The sequence below is a fragment of the Aythya ferina genome (assembly GCF_964211825.1).
Source record: "Aythya ferina genome assembly, chromosome: 6".
NCBI classification, from domain to species: domain Eukaryota; kingdom Metazoa; phylum Chordata; class Aves; order Anseriformes; family Anatidae; genus Aythya; species Aythya ferina.
Window position 1 is genome coordinate 18,648,901 of NC_140303.1, and position 21,695 is coordinate 18,670,595.

Consider the following 21,695-nt stretch of genomic DNA (forward strand, 5'->3'; position numbering starts at 1 on the left):
ATCTTAAATATTTTGCATAATTTCATTCAATAAACACCCAAGATGTTCTGCAAGCCTTGCTTGACCTATTGCACATTTTCTTAAAATGAAGATGATCATCTTTTTTTTTTTTTTTAAAGTTAAAGAGCTTTTTGAAATCAGCCAGCCTTGTTTTTCATTTGAACTTAATCTGTAACTTAAAATGAGCAACTTCAAATGCACTTGAAAGGACTTAAGTTTTCAAAGAAGAGGAAGGATGGGGGCTAGTACAGAAAGCTATAGTTTCGATGAATATTATTGTATCACGGGATGCTATGGAAGTTCTCCTTTTTTCTACTGTTCTCTGCTGGTTTTGTACAACTCCATCCAGTGACTCCAAGCCCTGTTGCCCAAATATTATGTAGTTACCAGTTTTGTTTTTCCCTTTATGCACTGAATTTCACATGGTATTTTGTCTAGTTGGTCACAGTAATATCAGTGTAACTCTTCATAGTCAGCTTTTATTTTTATTACAAGTAATTAGTCACCCGGTCATTTACCTTCCTGTTCTCATTTACAGATTCTGCCTAAGAGGCCTTTCTGCTACACACGGTCTCTGTTGTGCTTCATCTGCAGTGCAACTCTTAGCTAACCAGAGAAGAGCCAGGAGTAGGAAAGCAGATCAGTTACAGCAGCTTTACCAATAAGGTAGCTATGCAATTGCAGGAACCATGATCCTATTGACTGTGTCCTCTTTAAAAGACAAGGTAATGGCATAGCGCCAGTATGAGGAGACAGTCCTCATCACTTCAGCATGCAGCTGTCAGAGGCTCCAGTCCACCCTGTCATTAAAGATCCAGAGCACAGGTAACAGTTTCACACAACTTTTCGTACTGTGTTAGTTCAAGACTTTTAATGTAAGGTCTTGCATCTAAATGTATGTATCTGAGACAGCAAGACACAGGGGTCATGAAGGGGTCAATAGATATGCAAGAAAAACTGCCTTCCTTGAAATCTTATTTTACAAATTATTTAAAAATCTGGAAATTCAACTTAATGCTATGAAAACAGGTAGTGCCATTTTATCAAACTAACCTAAATTCTGCTTTGGTGTTGTAACAGCAGCAGATGAATCCAAACACATCAACTGCGTTAGTACTTTATCATGTTCGTCAAAACTTCTGCTAGAAAACAATGATTTCACTTGTTACATCCATGATCTTTACCACTGTGACTGCAGGCAGCGGGAAGGGTAGTCCTTGAGCAAAAACAATGGTAGTTTCACTCTGCATTATTTATAAAAAGGGGAAGAATAACTAATTCTCAAAAGCACCTCTGGGAAGTTCAAAACTGGAGGGAAGAAAAACACTATCATAAGTCTTAATCTCATGTAACACAGCTAAAGAATAGCATAGAGTATCCCAACAGGTATCTGTCTTTTTTCATCCTACAGAACAGAAGCTATTAAGCCCTGAATAACTGTACTGGCAAAATGCTCTCGTTCAGTTGGGTCTCCAAGCAAAGCAGCTTTGGAGAGGCCTGGCTGCTCTGGTCAGACACTCCAGGCTTACCCAACTGCAGAGATTTTCTGTGGCCATTTCCTGCAGTACTTAGCAAACCTTTGCAACACTCTGCAGTTCCTTGAAATGGCACAACTTGATCTAACAGCTCACTGCTACCAAAAGGGGAAGAACTGGCTTCCATCCCTCTCCTCAGTGATGGCTGCATGTTCCCAGTTTCATGCTAACTAGAGTTTGTTAGATGTTGAGTTGGGTTACTAACTCTCCAGAAGGCTACACTGGTGGAGCAAAGCAGACAGTCCTTACACATACTGCAACAATTGCAAGCTCATACAACCATACATAGAAAGCAGGAAAGACAAGACTTCTTTTGTAGTAATGTGAGGGCACTGAGACAGTTCAGTCATGTGCAAAAACAAGGGAAATCTAGGTGACCTAACTGGCACTTTGAGGCTACTTACCTTTACCAACCTTCTTCCTTGTTAACAGCATGTCAGTCCATCCCACTGCACAGTCCTTGACATACTCCAAACACAAGACTACTCTTTTTTGGAGCACATGGTTAATTACCAATGGTTGAAAACAAAACAGCATTTAGATTTGATAGATGAAGCAGCTTTATTTGCTCCAGATAGCACAGCCAGTCACCAGATTAAATCAAAGATACTGCAGCAGTGAGGGGTGTTTTTCTTGCTCCTGTTGTTCAAGTGCGTCTGTGTTTGCTTTGCACTCAACACTGCCTAGGAAAGCAGGAAGAGACTGCTAGCAGTTACCAAGCCTGTCTGAAACACTAGAGGAATGTGAGATTCCAGTGCCATTTAAAGCAAGACAATCTAAAATTTGTCATTCTTAACGTGTTAGAGCATAAGCATTGAGGAAAAAGCACGCTGAGCTATGGCCCTGAACCATCTTTCAATAGTGATACACAGCAGCTCTAACACACAGCTACATTTGGCAGCCTAAAAAGGAAAATATTCCACACACACAGCCATTAACTAAGCTATATCTTCATCTTGTAGAGAAAATGTTTTCTCTACATACCATATAAATTCACAAATTAGGTATAAACCAGCCCTTGGTAAAACCCTGCCCCCAATTTTAATTTGGTATTTATTTTAGCACTAACACAGAAGCCTATGGCAAACACGCTTGCAGCCTTTGCGGAGGCTGCTGTATTTGTACTCCACACATTTATAAAATAATGTAGGGATACTTACTCCATTACCAACATGAAAAGAGCAATAAATATATATATATATATATATCCCCAAACTGCTGCTAATGCAGAAGACTTGTTTGAATTCCACCTGGTAAAGAATCAGTCTTAACTCAAGACTGCAACAACATGCATGCAGTTGAAAGCAGTACTTTTCATATGAACACAAAGTTGGTTGTACTTGCATCCAAACATCCAACATCATTAAAGAAGTATTCCACATTAATCATTTTGGTATACATGACAATATCAGCTGGTGAACTGTAGCCTTCATTTTATTACTACAACTAATGTACAATGTGTTCCCAAACCTGGGAAAGACCAGTGACATTGCCAAGTCCTGTAAGTTGTAATGCACCCCAGTGCTGCCCTCATACACTGACATGTGCAAACCATTTATTTCTTTATTAAACCATTCAGTTGTGAAGCTGCTAGAACTAAAGTTCAGGAGCTGGGTTGAATCAAGGTTAACTTCTGACTTGCAGTTCCCAGTTGGAAAGATGATCCTGCCACTGTGTTGCAATTTAAGATCAGTTTGTGCTCTTCACAGCACTAAACAAAAAAAGGTGATGGCAACACATTTTAGATTTTAAGTCATTTGACAATGTACACTTTATTTTGATACAAAAGTGAAATAGTTTTAAACAAATTCCAATCCATTATGGACTATATTGAAATTTTTAAATTCCATATTTTTAAACTTGTTTAACCACAAGTTGTAAGATTTCACCATACTAGCACCATTGCTCTTCAAGTCTTTGCCAGTTATTAAAATGTTATTCTGTTTCCAATCTTGCGATATTATCTTCTACATGAAGGTCATTTGTCTTCTACGGAGATACTTGGATTACTTTAGTTGAGGAAAAAGCTAATCTTAGATAGAGATGTCAACCTGTAGTACCCACAGCAGAAAAAGAATCATCCATCAGATATCTGAATTTTAGTGATACTCAAGATCTTTCATGCTCCACACAAGATACACACATTTGTCAGAGATCACAGATTGATATGTAAGTGAATATTCCATTGCAGTATAGACAGTATATGAATAAAAGTTAATGTTAAAAAAAAGTTAATACAGGAACCAAAGACAGCAGCAAGTCAGTATATCACACAAGCGATACTTGAAAGACCAGGAGCATTCCCCTTCCCACACCTTAAAATATTCGAAGGATATCCAAGTTAAGATACTATGATTAATTTGTTATCTAATAACAAAAGGTTTATCAAATCTGCATCAGCCTAGTAGCTCTAAGTATTAAATAGGGTCATGTAGAACTCTAGTCTGAGGACCAATGCTTTGTAATTTTATTTGCATCTCCATTTACAGCTGCTATTTTCAGTAGCAACTACTACAGAAAAACCTAGTCATTAAATAATATTCTTAACTCTTGGAAGTACCTCTTGGACAAAGATATACTTGACCAAATATTCCTCAGTATTAAGAATTAACGCTTAAGTATTCATCTTTGACAAGGTTTATTTCTGAGAGAAAAAAGTGATATAATTGAAATGAAGCAAATAAATCAGTAAGAGTTGTAAAGCCTACCGTGAAAGTAACTCTGGAAGTGAGTATCTAGTTACACACTTAGTGCAAAAAGAACCCTCTAGAGCACAGTATGTAAAGGAAATTTACACACAGGCCTCATAATGGGATACAAACCAGAAAATTTTGCTTTTAGAAAAAAAAAAAAAAAACATTCCTCCTTCCCTGCAGTACAAAAAGCATTTGCCTGTAACTGAGTAAGCATTAGCCACATAGATGCCTTTCCCTGTTACATATTTTTACCTGTACATGACTAGATGAGTTCACAAGAGCACCTCTGCATAGCCAAGGAGAAGTATTTCACCTCTGGGTGAGGAAGCAAGCTAGTAATCTAAGCAACAAGTTACCTAGTATACTACACAAAGGAGAGACTGGGACCTCACTGCAGCAGGTTTGAATTTTAGCTCAACTTTAGCTAAGTAAAAATACTTGCCAACATTTTTATTTAAGTTGGGTGTCTCACTGTGAGATTTCCGTTTAGTAAGTAGCTCCTAATTATATGAAAATTGCACATTACCATTGTAAAATACTTCAAGTTAACTTCTGATTGTACATGTTACAATGTGAAGTTTGCTTTCTAGATACTCAAAGACAGAAGTAACAAGTTTCACTAGTGAAGTCAGTCTGCAAATTTTCCTAAGGCCTAAGTTAAACTGAAATGCATGTATTCAATTTGCCTTTTTCTGAGTAACTTAAGCATAACCAACACTAAAATGGAAGCAGATTTTTGCAGGAATACTGCACAGATGTGAATATATGCTGATAATTTAAAATAGGTAACTACTATCCCAAAAGGAATGAAAATACCCCATACCTGTAATAGTCTATGATACAGAAGGAACAGCAAATACACATTCCAAGAGTTAAGAACCCATATGCATATAAAACAGATTCCATGAAAATTTATTTTATTGCCATTCATCCATATACACTTGTGCTTTCAGCTGGGTATCACTTGTCAGTATTAGCCTCCACTAAACTACCCTGAAAGCATCAAAAATCTGAACAGGAACTAGATATTTACATTTGAATACAAACTCATTTGGCAAGCTAAAATTCATTTATCAAGAGGGAAACCTGTTGTAATAAATGCAAAACGTGTTTATGGAATTACTGCAGGATCAATACAATCTGTGAATTGTGACGAGCTGCTTAAGAGTGTCATAACCTTTTCATGTCACAGTGGGTAAGGCTTCCGTTTCTGTTACATTTTTTTTTCAAAAGCAGACTGCACACTCTTCATGGTGACTAAGAGAATGTATTTCAAAACATTTATCGTTCCTTTTTGTTGATCTCTGACACACAGCAATTTGTACCTGCCAGGAAAGGAAGATTCTTGAACAGCAGTTATGTCAGCAGACACCCCTAATCCAGAACAAGAAACACTGTACGACATACACGGGAATACTTCTTCCTTTATACTTAAGGCTTTCCCTACTATCAAAAGGCTGGTAAAGGAAAGCCTAAGGAAATGAGCATTAAATGTGTTTTACTATGCACTACAAATCTTACCCAGTCAGAAACCTTCAATTGAAGAGGATGTGCAAGACATTCCCCATTTTGTCAAGCAGCAGCTTCTCATTCAACCTGAAAATTAAAGAAATTACTCTTACCTTGTTAAAAAACCTCCCAGTACTATTTTTAATTCATGAAAAATTTAAAGGCAAACCTTACCTATTCTCATTGCCCTTCCTTTCAGGTCTAAATGCTAGACCTATTGATTTTGAGTCAACTCAAGTAGCTATCACTCAAGGAGGTTCCAAAAGGTGAAGAACTCTTCCTAGACTTTCTTCTCGACATTTCAGCTGTGATAAGCGGATTTAACTAGCCTTTGGAAAGCTGCTCACTATCAGCACAGTATCTTATGCCTTCACTTTTCTGGAAGTTGAAGCTGTTGCTCCTGCTGCCTTGTCATTCTTTAATTATGCTGACTTCTCCATACTCAATAGGCTGCTGAAGTCCTGTCTTACGAGTCTCCTTAGCAAAGTATGGATCAAAGAAGTACATCCTAGGTTCTTTAAAACTGGTTAATCACTGTCCTCACAGCTTACACTTTTTCCACATCACAAACAACAGCTAAGCTACCCCAACCCACCTACAAAGCGGTCACTTACACACTCCATCTCTTAAAAGGTTGCATACAGATCTTGTTCATAAAGTTTATTATGACACTATTTTTCAAAGTTAACATTGTTGTCACAGTACAGCTACAAGAGGCCCTGTTAAAAAGAACACTGTCAATACATTCTAAAAAATTTTAGAAATACCAGATCAATTTTCAGAAGGGACATCAAACCCAACCTCCAGTTGTCCCTGCAATCAGATGCAGGCCCCAGTTACAAGTCTACACAATCTTCTAAGTGTGGTAGTATACAGAGCAGGTCAGTAGTTAGGTGTCTCACTCCCTAGTGAGATGTGTTTTGGTTTTGAATGTGTTTTCAAACTCCAAAGGGGTCATTTAAAAAAATGCCTTTATTGACATACAACCTCCCCACCCCCACCCCCACCCCCCCCCAATCCCAAATTATGTACAACAACAGAAGTGTTCACTGAATCAGCAATTCTTGCTTTAAGTTATAGTTTAAAACTCCACAGAAAAGAATAAGCAGACTTTGAAATCCAGTTTGGAGGCTACCATCTTGACAGCGGTTCCTTGTTTTAGTGTACTGCAGTCTAAATACACTCCAATAACATTGTTTAAATAACATTGTTTAATTTTTTCAAACAACACACTCATTTTTCTAATACTTCTTAAAATTATAATTAATAATTAATATGACTGATTATGCCTTGAGTCATTTCATACACCTTTGCAGATTCATTCCTACACTGGAATTGCATTTACCTTATACTGCACATTGACCCAGAAGTGAAACAGGTGTGAGTAATTCCAATATCAATCACATATTGTCAAGTGTCTGAATATTTCTTCTATTGACTGTGTCCCTACTCTTCTGATTCTGAATTGTCAGAAAGCACTGTCCTGGCAATAGTTGAGAGAAGTCACATCAGCTGACAAAAGCACGGACTGTAGTGCCTTAATTTGGAGGTCAGAAGTGAGAATCAAGTACAATTTCTAGCCATATGTGCTGATAAGATTTGCTACTCCAGTGCATCAAATCAAATTGTAAAACACTATCATTCTGTCTATGGAAACTTAAGACTGTACCATTCTATGTTGTGGGAAGTGTTTCTGGTCAGTAAAATACAACTAGATCATGTTTTGTTTCATCTTCAGGCTCTTACCTGAGCTTAGATATTCATAAGGGAAAAAGCTTGAGGACTATGCTACTTAGAGAGCCCATTGAAAATGGGCTTTTGGAACGCATTACCTGGGACTGTCAGTGATTACACCTGTGCTACCCTTGGCTCCCAGTCAGAAGAATGTGTCCAGAAAATTGCCTAGGGTGCATGCAAGAAAGTATATAGCCATTAAGTTATTTAGGAACATACCTATTACTCTCACTATGACGCCTTGTTTAATTGAAACAGTACAATCTGGTGTGAGGGAGAGGGAAATGGGGAGAAAGGAAGGGGATGAAAATTCCAAGCCACCCTCCCCAAAATATCGTTTTATTGAAACAGAGTCATTGTATATCCCAAGGAAACAGGCACTTGATTCCCACCCCACCTTAACTTCTCGGGAATTACAATAAATAAAAAGGTAAAAAGCAAGGTTCTTTTTCTCTTCACCCAGAACTTGAGCAACTGCAGTTATCCCTTACACATCTCAAAGGAGACGGGAGACAGCTTGAATGTGACTAAAGTTGGTCTTGTTAAAATATTTATCATGCCTTATTTTCTTGAAGCGCTAGTACTAATACAGAACTACAAATTAAAAAAATATGCACAAACCAAAAAGTAATTTGAAATTTTCATTTGAAGGTAAAGCTTAGTTCTATAATTCACAAACACTAATTTGAGTAACTCAATCCTAGTTATACATCTAAACAAACTATAATGCAACATACAGATGTTTTCCCTCTGTATGCCTATGTAACTCATATCAATGACAGTTACATATATACACTGAGACTAGACCCCTTTAAGACTGCAAATCAATAGGTGTTTCTATTGTTAACTTTAAATTAATACAAAATAGTAATTGAGAAATGCATTAATCCTCTCTATTAACTAACAAGGAAACACCCTAAACTACATTTTATTTCTGTTATAGAGTTCTCTGTACTAAATGTGGAAAAACTGAACTACACAAATATTGAAAAGTTAAAAATTCCTTAATTTGTTTATTCCTGGTACCACTACCACAATTTACAGGGCAATATACCTGATGTAATGGGAAAATAAAAAGAAAAAAGAAAGACAAAGCTACAACAGATAAAGACCTCAGGAATGTACATCTAATTGACACTACATTGCATTAATCAATAGCTGCACTTTTTGCAAACTGTGGCTATGACAGTCCTGAACAAGAAGGGTTTCCTGTTTAAGCTGCAGTAACTTTTCTGACTATGGATCATCGTTCCTTCTGTGGCAGATTTTACAGTTCCTCTAATGCATTTGGGACGACTGTCTCAAAGTAACCTGCAGCTTTCCTGACAACTCCTCGCTCTCTCTCCTGCTAAGAACTGTAGCCTGTTGAATACAGGATAAGAAAATTATTACTCTCAGTGAACAGTTGTACATTATTCATCATCATCATAAATATGAATTACACCTACCCTTTTTCTGGTAGCATTTTTAGAATCTTCTACCACCATAGCCCCCACTTCCACTTCCAGATCCATAACCACCTACAAAGAAAACAGGGTACATATTGAAACTTAAAGATTAATAACAAGTAGTATTAAACAAAAGAAGTATTTTCTGTACAGAATTTTATTTACCACCATAGGGACTGCCTGAACTTCTACCACCAAAGCTGCCACCACCTTTCATGGGACCATAGTTAGACTGCTGCTGTCCACTGTAATTGCCAAAATCATTGTAGTTTCCACTGCCACCATAATTACCTAAAACAAAAGCAAGTGTGTGAATTTAGTAAGTCTGTAAGATTATGAAATTTCAGTGTAATTATCATTATTTTACATCATTTTAAAATAGAACTGTGGATGCTAGCTCTACTCACAATGTGCAAGTTACACAAAACCCTTAGCATTTTTAGGATTAGAAACTGGTATTTCACTGAAAATGAGAAGTAGCAGGCTATATTAGAAAGTTCATACAGGTTTGACCAGCAGTTTGAAGTTACCCCAAGAGGACAAATTTAATGCCTCCAAACTCAGGAAAGCACAGTAGTTTCACTGCCATTCTTCCACATTGCTCAGTGCTTTGCAGGTAACCATGTAAACTACAAGCCAAACATTCAATTTATTTGCTGTAAATTGAGACAGAGCTGTATATGCGCTGCATACCCACTACATCAAAGAGTATTAATAAAATACGCAGCAGATTTTGCAGCTAAACTGCCCGAACTTCCACTAGGTCCATGGAAGTTCTCTTCTAGAATTCTTGGGGAAGAAGCAGTAAGAATCTTGTATGTTTTAGTATTTGTGGTACATTCTAATCGGAAACATCTGCCATTAAAGGTCTCTAAAGAAGTTACAACAGGTCTAAAAAAATAACCTTAGCATTCAGAAACTCCTGTAAGGAAATTAACACTGATAACACAAAACAGGAACATGTCTGAACTGATCGTTTCGCAACACATAGCTATATTTATTTTGATTTTGTTTAATGTCTTCCTTGATAGTATCTACTCACTGAGGGTTTACACTCATTAACACTGTAAAAGAGTACTGTAATGAAATGGCATCCAGTCACTCCAATTAGAATGTGTAACTGGCAAAAGAACCACTCTTATGAAAAAAATTAACCAGAGTACCTTGTTTCACAATCAAACAATAAAAAGCGTAACTTTAGACATCTAATCCTCATGAAGGACATGACCTACACGGTGTGAACAGATACCCAACAACACCACCATATTTCAAGTGGTCAAAATTTAAATTCTTCTACTCTACTTCCACACACAGGTTTACAGCAGCTGCTTTTAGAAAAATAAGTTACAGGCAAAGTAATATTCTATAGTTTAAGCAAAGCTGACCCAGATGGACGAGAATTTTCCTTGTTTAACACACTAATCTACATTAGCACCTCATTGTACAACTCATCTTATGTAGCACCATACTTCAGCCACTGTACTACTCAAACCTGACTAAAAAAGTTTTGGCTAATTACAGCTGTCATCTTACCACCTCCAAAATTTCCTCCTTCGTTGTAGCCATCATATCCTCCTCCTCCACCTCCATATCCACCACCTGGGTTTCCATATCCTGGTCCTCCACCACCACCATAACCTCCTCTGCTGCCATACCCAGGACCACCTCCATAGTTGCCACCTTTGAATATAAAAAAAGGTCAAACTAAGCACATCAAAGCTAAATACTGGTTAAAAAAAGCCCATTAACACACAAACATAACAAAAACACAAGCACACAAAAATGTCCCAGTGTTTCCCCTACTGTGTATCCATTGTGTTTGCACTATTTACCTAAACTGTTTAATCCAAACAAACAAAAAAGCATTAGCTTATGTCTACTCTCGAAGCATAATACTTGAAGTTTCCTAGCTCATGCACAGTACATAGATATACAACATGTAACAGCCGCCTCTTTGCACAAGTGGCTGTCACTACCGTGAACCATCCTCTTTAATCCTCTGAACTAAAATTACTCAGTAGACAAAGCTCTCAAAATAATTCTGGTTTATATTTTTTATCCAGACATACAATTCTATTTACACTTGTGTCTAAGCTACCAGACGCTTTTTTTCCCAAGCCACCAAGAGTACCCAAAAGACTTAATATTCCAGATATTGACTTTTTCTCAGATATATCAATGGAGTACTTGCGAACTGGGAAACAGTCCCAAAGAACTCAGGATCATTATGTGTATCTCCTTACAGAATCAGGACAAACAACTACTCGCTGCTTCCCTTATTTCCCCACACAAACACACAAAAATGCTGCTATCACAGCTGTTTGGCAGCTTCCACACTTCTTTTCAGGTGGATTTTGAATACTCACACCAACTCGATCATGAAAAGATAGTAATGAACAAGTCTTAGAGTTGACTGAAAAGACTTCTAGTATGCCAGGTGGTCACTGCTTTGTTTAGTTTTAGTAATCTCAGCTGACACCAGTATCTTCAATTTTCTCAATGACAAACAATTGCTACATGACCTCACGACATGAAGTCAAAGGGTAAATATAGGGGAGTATTTTTTCACTCATGATTTTGTAGGGAAAACAAAAATCTCAACTCTTCACAGCATTACAACGTATATTATCACTAAAGTAGAGTTGGTGTCCAAGGTGGAGGTAAGACTTCAGAGTTGGATATGCTGGCATGAAGCAGGAAGAAGGAGCAATACACTTACCATCACCAAATCCATTGTATCCGTCACCACCCCCAAAGCTTCCTCTGCTCCCACCACCGCCACCACCACCCCCATAGCCGCCTGGAACACAAAACAGATGAGATTGTTGGCTTAAACACTTAGCACGTGTTCAAGAAAAAAGACTCGGCAAATGTGAAAGTTATGTTCTACAGAAACATTCTAGTCATTTACCTCTTCCACCAAAGTTTCCTCCTCGGCCAAAGTTTCCTCCACCGCCTCCAAAATTTCCACGACCCATGAAATTGCCTGAGCCACCCCCACGACCTACAAAATATTTTGCTTAAATTACATTAAATGAAAACCAGTTATGTAACATAACCCTGCCTAACTCTAAACTTACCTCTCTGAGAGCTAGCAGTCTGCATCTCTTGTTTTGAGAGTGCTTTTTTCACTTCACAGTTATGTCCATTTATAGTATGGTATTTCTGAACTAGAGAAAAATTGAGAAAAAGGACAGCATTAGAAATTCAAATAATTGAAAGCAATATGCTGTACAACTTTCATAGAAAGCTACTGTAAGGCATGACCCCAGTTTTCAAAGGAATATTAAAGGCAACCCATTGCTCATAACAGTCAAATAGCTCATCATGCCAACGTCTTATATTGCTTGCACTACTTTTCTGAAAGCTCAAGTTACACTTTTATCCTACAAGTCATTTCTCTTTAAAGAATTACATACCAACAATTTTATCAACTGTATCATGATCATCGAAAGTTACAAAAGCGAAGCCTCTTTTCTTTCCACTTTGCCTGTCTTCCATGACTTCTATGGTTTCAATCTTCCCATATTTTTCAAAGTACTCCCTTAAGTTATATTCTTCTGTATCTTCTTTAATTCCACCAACAAATATTTTCTTTACTGTGAGATGCGCTCCAGGCTTTACAGAATCCTGCAACACCAAAAATTACATTCAGCATTTTAAATAACTAGGTAGAAATTAAGAAATAAGCTTAACTAAAACCCTAACTTACCTCCCTTGAAACTGCTCTCTTTGGTTCAACCACGCGTCCATCAACCTTATGTGGTCGAGCACTCATGGCAGCATCCACCTCTTCCACACAGGAGTAAGTCACAAAGCCAAAGCCTCTGGAACGTTTTGTTTGTGGGTCTCTCATCACCTAAAAAAAGTACACGGGGCACTCTGCATTTCTGTACTCGATTAAGTACCCATATCCTTTCAAAAGCACAAACTAATTTTGGACACTTTACCACACAGTCCGTGAGCGTGCCCCATTTTTCAAAGTGTTCTCTCAAGCTATCATCTGTTGTTTCAAAGCTCAGACCTCCAATGAACAGCTTTCTCAACTGCTCTGGCTCCTTAGGCTCATGGCCCTACAAAATCAAAAATCAAATACATATTTTGAATACAAACCACAGAATTAACATTTCACAGATTTACTAAAGCTTATCTGTGCACATAACTACAAATAGGTGGAACACATTTACATAAAAACAATGTCTTCTAATGGTTGTAGACAGCAGCATAATAAGCTTAACAACTAATGAGGTGTGATTTTAATTAAACAGTAACTAACTAACAACTTAAGAATGCTCAAATGCAAACAACAGTAAAGAGATTTCAATCTACTAAATAGTTTGGTTGCTTACTTTCCTCCTCTCCAAGAAGTGCATTTGTTTTATGCTCATTTTATGTTCGAGTTGCATATTGCTCTGTAGGGATTAGCAATGAAGCACTCCTAGATAAAAGGACGTTCTAACACTTAATGAAGCACAATCATAAGGAACAATCAAAAAATTAGGCGCATAGTATGCAAATAGCAAAAAAAGGTTACTGACCAAATCAAGCACTTAAGTCTTTTGGACTATCTGATTTAAAACTATTTTAAAAGTTTATTTTTATGCATTTTAAAGAAAATGTATAAATTCCAAATTATTTAATAATGCAAATTTGTACTTGGATAAATTTGTAAGTTAAGCACACATAATCAAGAAAGTGGAAGTACCAATCTGGTTTTCAGTGTTGTGGACAATACCTCTTACATCTGAATTAACAAGGATTTACGTCTTACAGAAAAAATATCTTGAATGATGATTAATCAATGACCAGGAATAGGGATAACTACTAGAATAAGACTTGTAACTTAACGAGCAAACTTAAAACTTCAGTTTAATTGAAGCTCTTCAGAATATCAAAAAGGTATCTTTACAGAACAAATAAAGTGGGCTTAAAAATGCATTAGTGTTTCTGCTCTGTTACATATTTTATTCAGTGTGCATTTAAAAGGACCTTGCCAAAAATCATTTTACAACTTTCTCCCATCCCCAAGAGAGGGGAGTCTTCTTCTAACAAGCAACCATATTAGGATCTTATTTTACAATCTGGTACTTTTGCGAGTGTAAGACATCCTGCAACAAAGTGCTGGCCAGCTACGTCACATATGACTTCAATTCTGCTGCAGGAATGAACAATGGGCTTCACTGTTTCTGCTGTGCTGTGTTAAGAAGCACAAACCTTAGAGCTGAGCTACATAAAACCAGCTGCAGACTTCTACATATAGATGCCTTGCTTCAAGCCTGCAGGTGAAATGCTTTAGCTTCTACAAGTTTAAATAAATGTGGTGGTAGTGCTAGTGTTGGTCAGGAAAGTGTATATTCCTTTGAGTACTACACAACCACCCTACAGAGCAATAAATACTGTGATGTGATACATAATAAAAGAACATTTTGGAATTCTATGCTGCTTTAGATATCCATTGGTTTGTAACTTCTGGGTTGAACTACAGGAAACAATGCCTAAGATTATGAGAAGTTGGCTGGGACAAATCCTCACTCTTATTTATACCTTCTAAACTGAGCAAGAGCTAGCCCCAGCATTTTTAGTAACAATTTTTTATTTAAGGCACTAACTGCATTACTACAGGATTATCTGATAGTCAATGGCACCATGACTAAAATAAAACTTCTTTTCCATGGTCTCCTAAGTGGTTTGAACTACAGAAGTATTATTAAAAAATCTCCTTTTTGTATTACATGTAAACTTAAAATTTTAAAGGGTTAATACACTTACTGTATATAGAAACTGTTTTAGGTTCAGTAAAATATTATTTCCCGTTGCTAACTTAATTTTTTTAATTTACTTACACTACTTACTTTTTAGCTGGTTACGTTAAAGCTGGGAATGCTGACTCTTTTAAACTCTCCTATTCTTAATCAAAGGAATCTATTATGACTTTACTATTATTATTGTATTTAGACTTCTCCAAAACCAGGAACCTAGGAAAAAAATTCTTTTTATTGCTCTCTAATGCTCCTTAAGTCTGTGGCGTTGTCAATTAGCAAGTCAGACTGAATTTCCATTTAAAGAATGACCCCAGAACTCTTCAGGTCACTCCTGAAAGGAAAAGAGAAGTCCTTTTCCACTTATTACACGCACACGAACTTCAGTTCTCATATTAGAAGAAAAACACTTAATGTTACAACTTCTCTCTTCCATCAGAAATGATTATCCTCAGAACACATCTATGTTATAGGAAATTCTCCAGACAAATAGAAGGTGGTACTTTGTTAGGAACAAGTTATTTTTCAAGCATTTTGTTTTCGCTGGGGATAAGCATCTCTAGGGCTTTCAGAGTGCTCTTCTGTCACACAGGATGCTGTTTCTCAATCCTTCCGCTGCAAACTAGTTACAGCAACAGCCTTTCCTGTGCAGCAAGCCCTGCACAGCACGATGGCTTTTCCTCTCCCTAGCCTAACTATGACACTGCCTCAGCAGGATCAGCAGGCTCCCTCCCACTCGAGGCTGGGGGCCAGCACGCCATTTTGCAGCGCTCCATCCGGGGCCGGGGGGGAGGGAGGAGAAGCGGGTCAGTAATTCCCTGCCTGCTTGCAGCCAGCAAGCTGGAGGAAGACTACGTTCCTCCCCTTAAGCATTTTAAATGCTTTCCCAAATGTATTAATAGGTTCTGCGGAGGCGGGGAGCTTTTCTTCCTGCCGTGGCTAGCTAATTCCTTCTGAAGCCAAAGCCCCGCGCGGCACAGACCGCCTCCATTTTGTGAGCGATCCGATCTTGTCTCCTCCACACTCAATATGGAGCCGGAGGGGTGGGGCCACGGCAGAGCGGGATCGCGCACACCAGCAGCCCCTGGCCACGACCCAGCGCCGCAGTGGCGCCGCAGGAGCAGCCCTGCAGCCCCCGCCTGGCCTGATGGGGCGGGGTGGGGGGGGGGGGCACGTTACGGCCAGCAGGGCAGCTGGCGGCAAGGCCAGCATCTTGGGGCTGCGCCTGGTTCTCTCGGCACCACCCTTTCTCACAATCGAAATCAGACTACAGGCTTCTATATCCTACCTAAAACCCCGAATGCTCGGTTTAGTCTGCCTGTACCTCTCTTAGAAGAGGAGGAATAAAAGGCAGCTAGCACTCGCATGTGATTCCCATAAAAATCACAGTCTGGGCAAAAATCAGATCTTTTTGACAATACTGCTGCAGATACGCACTGCCTTTATTCAGAGTTTGCAAGAAACTCCACCTTCATGTGGCAGGGGTTTTGCATGATCAGCATTTTGAAGTTGCAGCATTTCTCTCTAAAGGCCCTGTTTTGACATGAAGTCCTGCCATGCACTGTATCTTTAGGAACAAGCTAATCCCAAAACGCCTGTCACTGTGGCTAAGTTTATGTGCAGCTAAACCCTAGACTGACTTCTGGAGCTCAAAAGCTTGCAGACAACTGGGGTTAATCAACTTTCTCTGTGAAATATTTTCTCTACAAACTTAATAGCATTTATGTGGATTCCAGGCCAAGCTACTTCAGTAAACTACAAAAGCTCCTTTTGCAGCAGCTGAGGAACCCCAGTTACATTCTAGCCGAAGTCCAAGGGCAGCGAAACGGTTGAAACATTTGTTTGCAAGAGAACTTTACACACATTTCTTCAATACAAAGTAACCATAACCTACTGGATACATGCAACTCAAGAAAAGGTTTGTTCTTAGCTCTAAGGCTCTGGCACTACAGCTGTGTATGATCGCCAGAGAAAGATGGGCTTAAATAGCTAAAATATTCAGGCATCCTGGAAAAGTAATGTTAGATAGCAAATAAATCAAAGTATACAATAAGACAGTGTCTCAATTACAAGGCATACAAGCATAGTTAATACCCTCTTTGCTAATCTTAAAATTGAGTTTATACTCTGAAGGGTATCAAGACTTTTCCCCCCTCCCACTTCCACACCCTGCCCCAAAGTAACTAGCTCCCATCCTCCCAGAACAGCCCCACCATCTTCTCTATACTACGCACCTTATTCAGTCTACGGTATTTCTGCTAGAAGCAAAAGAAAACAGTTATTTTTACTTAGTACAGCCTCGCTTTCATTTGCAGTGACTATTAGGCAACCATTTTTTATTAAAAAAGAACCTGTCTTCATTCCCACTAAAAAAAAGATTGTGAAAATAGGAAAGAATCGAGTTCCTGCCAATATTCTGAGGATGCATCTATTTCTTTAAAAGAAAAATAATTACACCTTTAGTCACAAACATACATTTACACATTTAGTTATAACAGAAAACTATGCAAGCAAAGTTTCCCCACTATACTTAACATCCCACCCCTTAAAATTGTAACTACTATACAGCACTTTAAAGTTATTCTGCTACTATGGGGATGAAGAAGGTAGAAAAAAAAAATTCTGAATTAATGCATCAGATAGAAACAGTTAAGTATTACTATTTTTATTGATCTCTTCCCCTTAAAGCTACTTGTTTTTCATTAAAAAAAGCAATTCTCTCACCTGTGAGGATCGTCTTCCTTTTCTCTTGTAGTCTTCCACCTCTCTCTCTTCCTTAATAGCAGCCATTTTGGAAGGGTACTCTAACTCGGCCTTTCTTTTAGATTTAGGAAACCTAGAAAACAGGTTGGATAAGTCAGTACTTACCCCAATTCCTATGAAGTAGGGCCTTTCTCTGGCTGCAATGCACAGGTGTGGCTTTACAGAAGGGGAAAGGGGCAATGAAAGTATAAAAAAAAAAAAAAAAAAAAAAGTATTTCGAAGGGTAAAAATCCTCAGCCTATTTTGCCCAAGAGTTGCTGCACAAAAAGAACATCTGCTACCAGGTCAAAGTGTTGGAATAACTTGGTACAATCTTAAATTATAATCTGCAGAGCAACTTATTCCACATATTGCCTGTCATGTAACTATCATGAATACGATCTGTACATAATAAGAAAAAATCAAATTCTACTTCTCCAGATTTAAAATCCAAAATTTTTGCAAAAAAGGTAATTTGAATAAGCATTATTTGCAAAATGTTTATGTGTAACCTACTGAAACCAGTAATCCAGCAGACTACAAACTGGAATATTATAGGATGTGAAATGTTTTCTGTACTGAAAAATATTTTCTACTAACACCAGTGGAAGGACCCTTTAGTGATTCTGTTCTTGCCTAACTAGAAATTTTAACACTTGAACCCTAGCAATCTGTAGCACTGGTCATTTGTGTTACCTTTCCTTGCAAATTATTTATTCCATTACTACTTTGTACTCTATTTATGTGCCCAATTTTTATTAATGAATATTTATGAAGTTTTAAGAAGTATTTCACAAGATAAACTCAGTCAATGCATCCATATATAAGCATTCAAACAAAAAAATATATATTTGCTTTCACTTCTTTTTTTTTAAATCAAGTTTCCTAAAAACATTGTTACGTGATTTCTTATTATGTTGTATTACTATCTTTGGAAACAATTCACTATTAGTTCAGGTGTTTCTTGAAAATCATTACAGTAGTCAAAGTAGTCAACTAAATAATACGATACTGTAAAATTGCATTTGTACTGCATTAAAATAATTGATATTTACAAGATTAAGTGTATTGTTTTTAATTTTTTGTTTTTGAAGTTCTATTGCATAGGCAAAGACAGGTAGTGTGACTCATTTATTCAAAGTTAAATAATATAATTCCATGTTTAAATTCAAATTAAGGTTCAAATTAAGACCTACATATTAAAGAGCTGTGACATCATGAGTATCATGATTGAAGGTGTTACGAATCTTAAAGGTTTTATGAACTAATGCTAAGGTATTTGTATTATCTTCAGTTCTTCTCTATGCCATATTAACCTGCTCTTGAAATCCTTCAAATAAAATTTAGGTTGACTTAGCTGAAGGACTTAGTATCCTAATACCTCCTGAACTGTTCACTTCCTCAAATCACACAGCAGTCAAGGGCTTTTAAAAAAAAAAATGTTGCTGTATGGTGAAATAAATCTTTTGGAATTATTAGGGGGGGAAGGGCTAGGCCTAGATACCCTTTTAAGTAATGAAAAGTATGCAAACACTCTCTGATTTCATCACCTGCTGCTTTCCCCAGTGGGGCTCCATACTGGCCACCATAAAGCTTGTAGGCATGGTCTCTGCCATGATGGCATCTGAAGGCCATGACGCACAAAAAAGAGCTGTTTCATTACTGATGAGTACCATCAGCTAAAGCAGTACACAGCCCTGTGCAGCTTTGTTCCTACTTTGTTTTGCAGGAAGCTTAAACAACTGTAAATACCAGCATTTTTATGATTTTTATCAACAACATATTGTTTTTCGCTTTGATTTAAAATATTCAAATATCAATTGAGGTTAACTAGCATTGAAGCAGTTGTATATTGCAACTTAAATGACAGAAAGGAAAGCAATCAGAAAAATTTGTTGGCTGTAATGGACAGAAAGTTCCCAGGAACTACCTAGTTACTACAATGCTACTCTGTCTCTTAGAGAGACAAGAAGTGCTGGTTGAGGGGAAACTGACATTCCCAAGATGGAAATTTACTTGTCCATTCAGAGAATACTCTGGAGATGTATTGATCTTTTCTGTAAAAAGACAAAGTTGGACCTAATGTGCACATAGCTTATCTAGCCAAATGTAAGATTTAAAGCGCCAGAATAATAGGTTTTCAGCTCTAAGTGCATTTGCAGTTTATTCCCAACACCAACAGGAACATTTCCTGGGAAGAAAAAACAATATATTAGCTTAGTAACTTATGTGATGGGTTACCAAACTTGACTGAAGCATGTTCAAATTCTTTGAATTCATCCTCCCTCCAGTTTGTCAGTGTTCAACAACCCTGAAGCAACTAAGACAATTGCTTACGTGGAAAACAGAGCTATTTTTAGCTGTTTTGCTTAGGGATCCAGTTTCTTCTCGACTTTTAATGGAACAGAAACTAGTGTGAGCGGTCACGTCTCTGTTCTCAGTCCTACAAGGCCTGAGGAAGGGTCACAAAACCCAGGAAGAACACTGCACCGTTTTTACTCACCATACTTTGAGCATTTCAACTTACTTTGAAATGCTTAAAAAAAAAAAAAAAAAAAAAAAAAAAAGTTTTGAAAAGAGATGGAAAGGAAGCAAGAGGGGGATGTGACTGCGACATTTCTCCCCGGATAGGGCACAGACGATTGCCCCGGCCTGAGTTTGATTTTGGTTTGGTTCCCGCTGGGGAAGCTCTGAGGCGAGGCCTGCGCGCGGGGCCGCTCCTTTGTGCTTCCCCCCAGGGCCGCGGGGACAACGCCGAGCCCCCCGTGCACGGTGCGGCTGCGGGCGTGGCAGCAGGGCAGCAGGAAGCCATCCGGGCTGCCTCGCCCCGCTCCCGGCCATGAGGGGCCCCACGCGTGCCGGCGGCAGCGCCGCTACGTGCAGCGGGGCACGGCACCCAGCGCCCCCCCCCCCCTCCAGCTGCGCACGAAATGGCGGCCGCAGCCTCGGCGCCCGCGGGGCCTCGCGGCGGAAGCGCGGCCTCCCCCCCCGCTCCCCCCCCCCTTTCCTGCCCGCGCCACGCCGCAGGGAGGCGGCGAGGAGCGCGGCGCGGCCGCCATTACGCGAGCCCGCTCTGCAGCGCGGCGTGCAGCAGCCCCCCCCCAACCCGCTCTCCCCCTCCCGCCTTCCCGCCCAGGCGCGGTGCTGCAGCCTCGGTGCACCGCCACCGCCACCACCACCGCTGCTGCTGCAGAGCGGGCTGCGGCTGTGCGGCCCGCCTGCAGTTACCTCCATTTTGTGCACGCACCCGCCAGCGCCAATATGGAGCCGAGCGAAAGGGGGGGGTCACGTGGCGGGAAGGCGGGCTCGGGGCTCCGCGCCATCAGGGCGGAGAGGGACTGAATGCACTGGGGGGAAGGGGGGGGGGGGTGCAGGGCTGGCAGCAGCGCGCGCCGCGGCCGTTGCCGCTTCTTTTTTCCCGCCGCTCCTCCCCTCCCCCCGCCCGCGCCATTAGCCCCGGTCCCGCCGTAACGGCCGCGAGGAGAGGGCGTGAGGGGGGGAAAGAAGAGAGCGAGGATCAGCCGCGGAGGGAAGGTGGGGATGGGGGAGGAGAGGCGAGATAAGAAAAGATATAACCGTGCCAGCGTCCGCCCGAGCGCCTGCCCGCCCTCTCCTCGGTCCCACGCCGGCAGCCGGCCTGGCGCACTCACCGCCGCCCGCTGAGGGGGTGGAGATGCCGGCGCGCAGCCGTTACTGGCGACGCCCGCCCGAGCACCGCCTCTTCCCCTCACGTCAGGGCGGCCCCGACAGCCTCCCCCCGGCCGTCCCCTTCCCCTCCCTTCCCCCGCCTCGGGAGAGAGGCGCCCGTGAGGGAGGGGCGTCACGGCGGTGTCCCCGAGGGAGGGAGGGAGGCAGGAAAAGATAAAAAAAAAAAAAAAAAAAAAAAAAAAAGGAGGGGGGTTGCGGTGCTGACGGGGCGCCCCAGGCGTGCCTCCCCGCCAGACTCCGGGACGCCGTGAGGGGCCCCCAGCCCGCCGGGGGAGGCTTTGTGTCTCCTGGCGTCGCTTTTGTCCTGGGGGTGCTGTGGGAAGATGGCTGCGCAGAGCCCTTGGGAAGCGGGGCTGGGTTAGCGTGGGTTATGTCGGATCGGGGACCGCAACTAATCTCTAGCTCCGTGGGTAGGGGCATCGCCGGTATCTTTTAGTGGGTTTTGTCACCACAAACTAACGGAGGTGAAAAGAAGGGGTTTTCTTCAACAGTTTGATGGAGAATAAAACAGAGTAAAGAGTTAAGCACAAACATAAGCATTTTTTCCTTATCTGGAAAATGACA

At 40.1% G+C, this 21,695-nt stretch overlaps 1 protein-coding gene across 37 annotated transcripts; it reads right to left on the reverse strand.

The window, feature by feature from the left end:
- Positions 1-3,274: 3,274 nt before the first annotated feature.
- On the reverse strand, positions 3,275-21,133 carry HNRNPA3 (heterogeneous nuclear ribonucleoprotein A3). Of its 37 annotated transcripts, none has more exons than XR_014694186.1 (14): positions 20,652-20,784; positions 17,406-17,517; positions 16,916-16,939; positions 12,873-12,995; positions 12,635-12,781; positions 12,342-12,552; positions 12,003-12,092; positions 11,834-11,941; positions 11,642-11,722; positions 10,456-10,602; positions 9,088-9,213; positions 8,923-8,994; positions 5,753-5,827; positions 3,275-3,586 (listed from the first exon to the last, which is right to left on the reverse strand). XR_014694186.1 is itself a non-coding variant. In XM_084523106.1 (13 exons), exons 1-12 carry the CDS (start codon positions 20,744-20,746, stop codon positions 8,942-8,944), a joined length of 1,317 nt encoding a protein of 438 aa, XP_084379232.1. In that variant the 5' UTR covers positions 20,747-20,784; the 3' UTR covers positions 3,275-5,827; positions 8,923-8,941. The 37 variants fall into 37 exon arrangements, 35 of the variants coding, with proteins under 35 accessions (XP_084379232.1, XP_084379233.1, XP_084379228.1 ...); XR_014694187.1 differs by having other exon boundaries at positions 3,275-5,556; XM_084523106.1 differs by having other exon boundaries at positions 3,275-5,827.
- Positions 21,134-21,695: the final 562 nt, after the last annotated feature.

What these genes read in the sequence shown, in the direction of transcription:
- HNRNPA3 (XM_084523106.1), bottom strand. Translation starts at nt 20,746, where the DNA reads ATGGCGCGGAGCCCCGAGCCCGCCTTCCCGCCACGTGACCCCCCCCTT. An exon ending in TACAGTTGATAAAATTGTTG is followed by an intron (nt 12,093 to 12,341) that starts GTATGTAATTCT and finishes ATTTTTCTCTAG; the next exon opens with TTCAGAAATACCATACTATA. An exon ending in GACTGCTAGCTCTCAGAGAG is followed by an intron (nt 11,942 to 12,002) that starts GTAAGTTTAGAG and finishes ATGTAATTTAAG; the next exon opens with CAAAATATTTTGTAGGTCGT.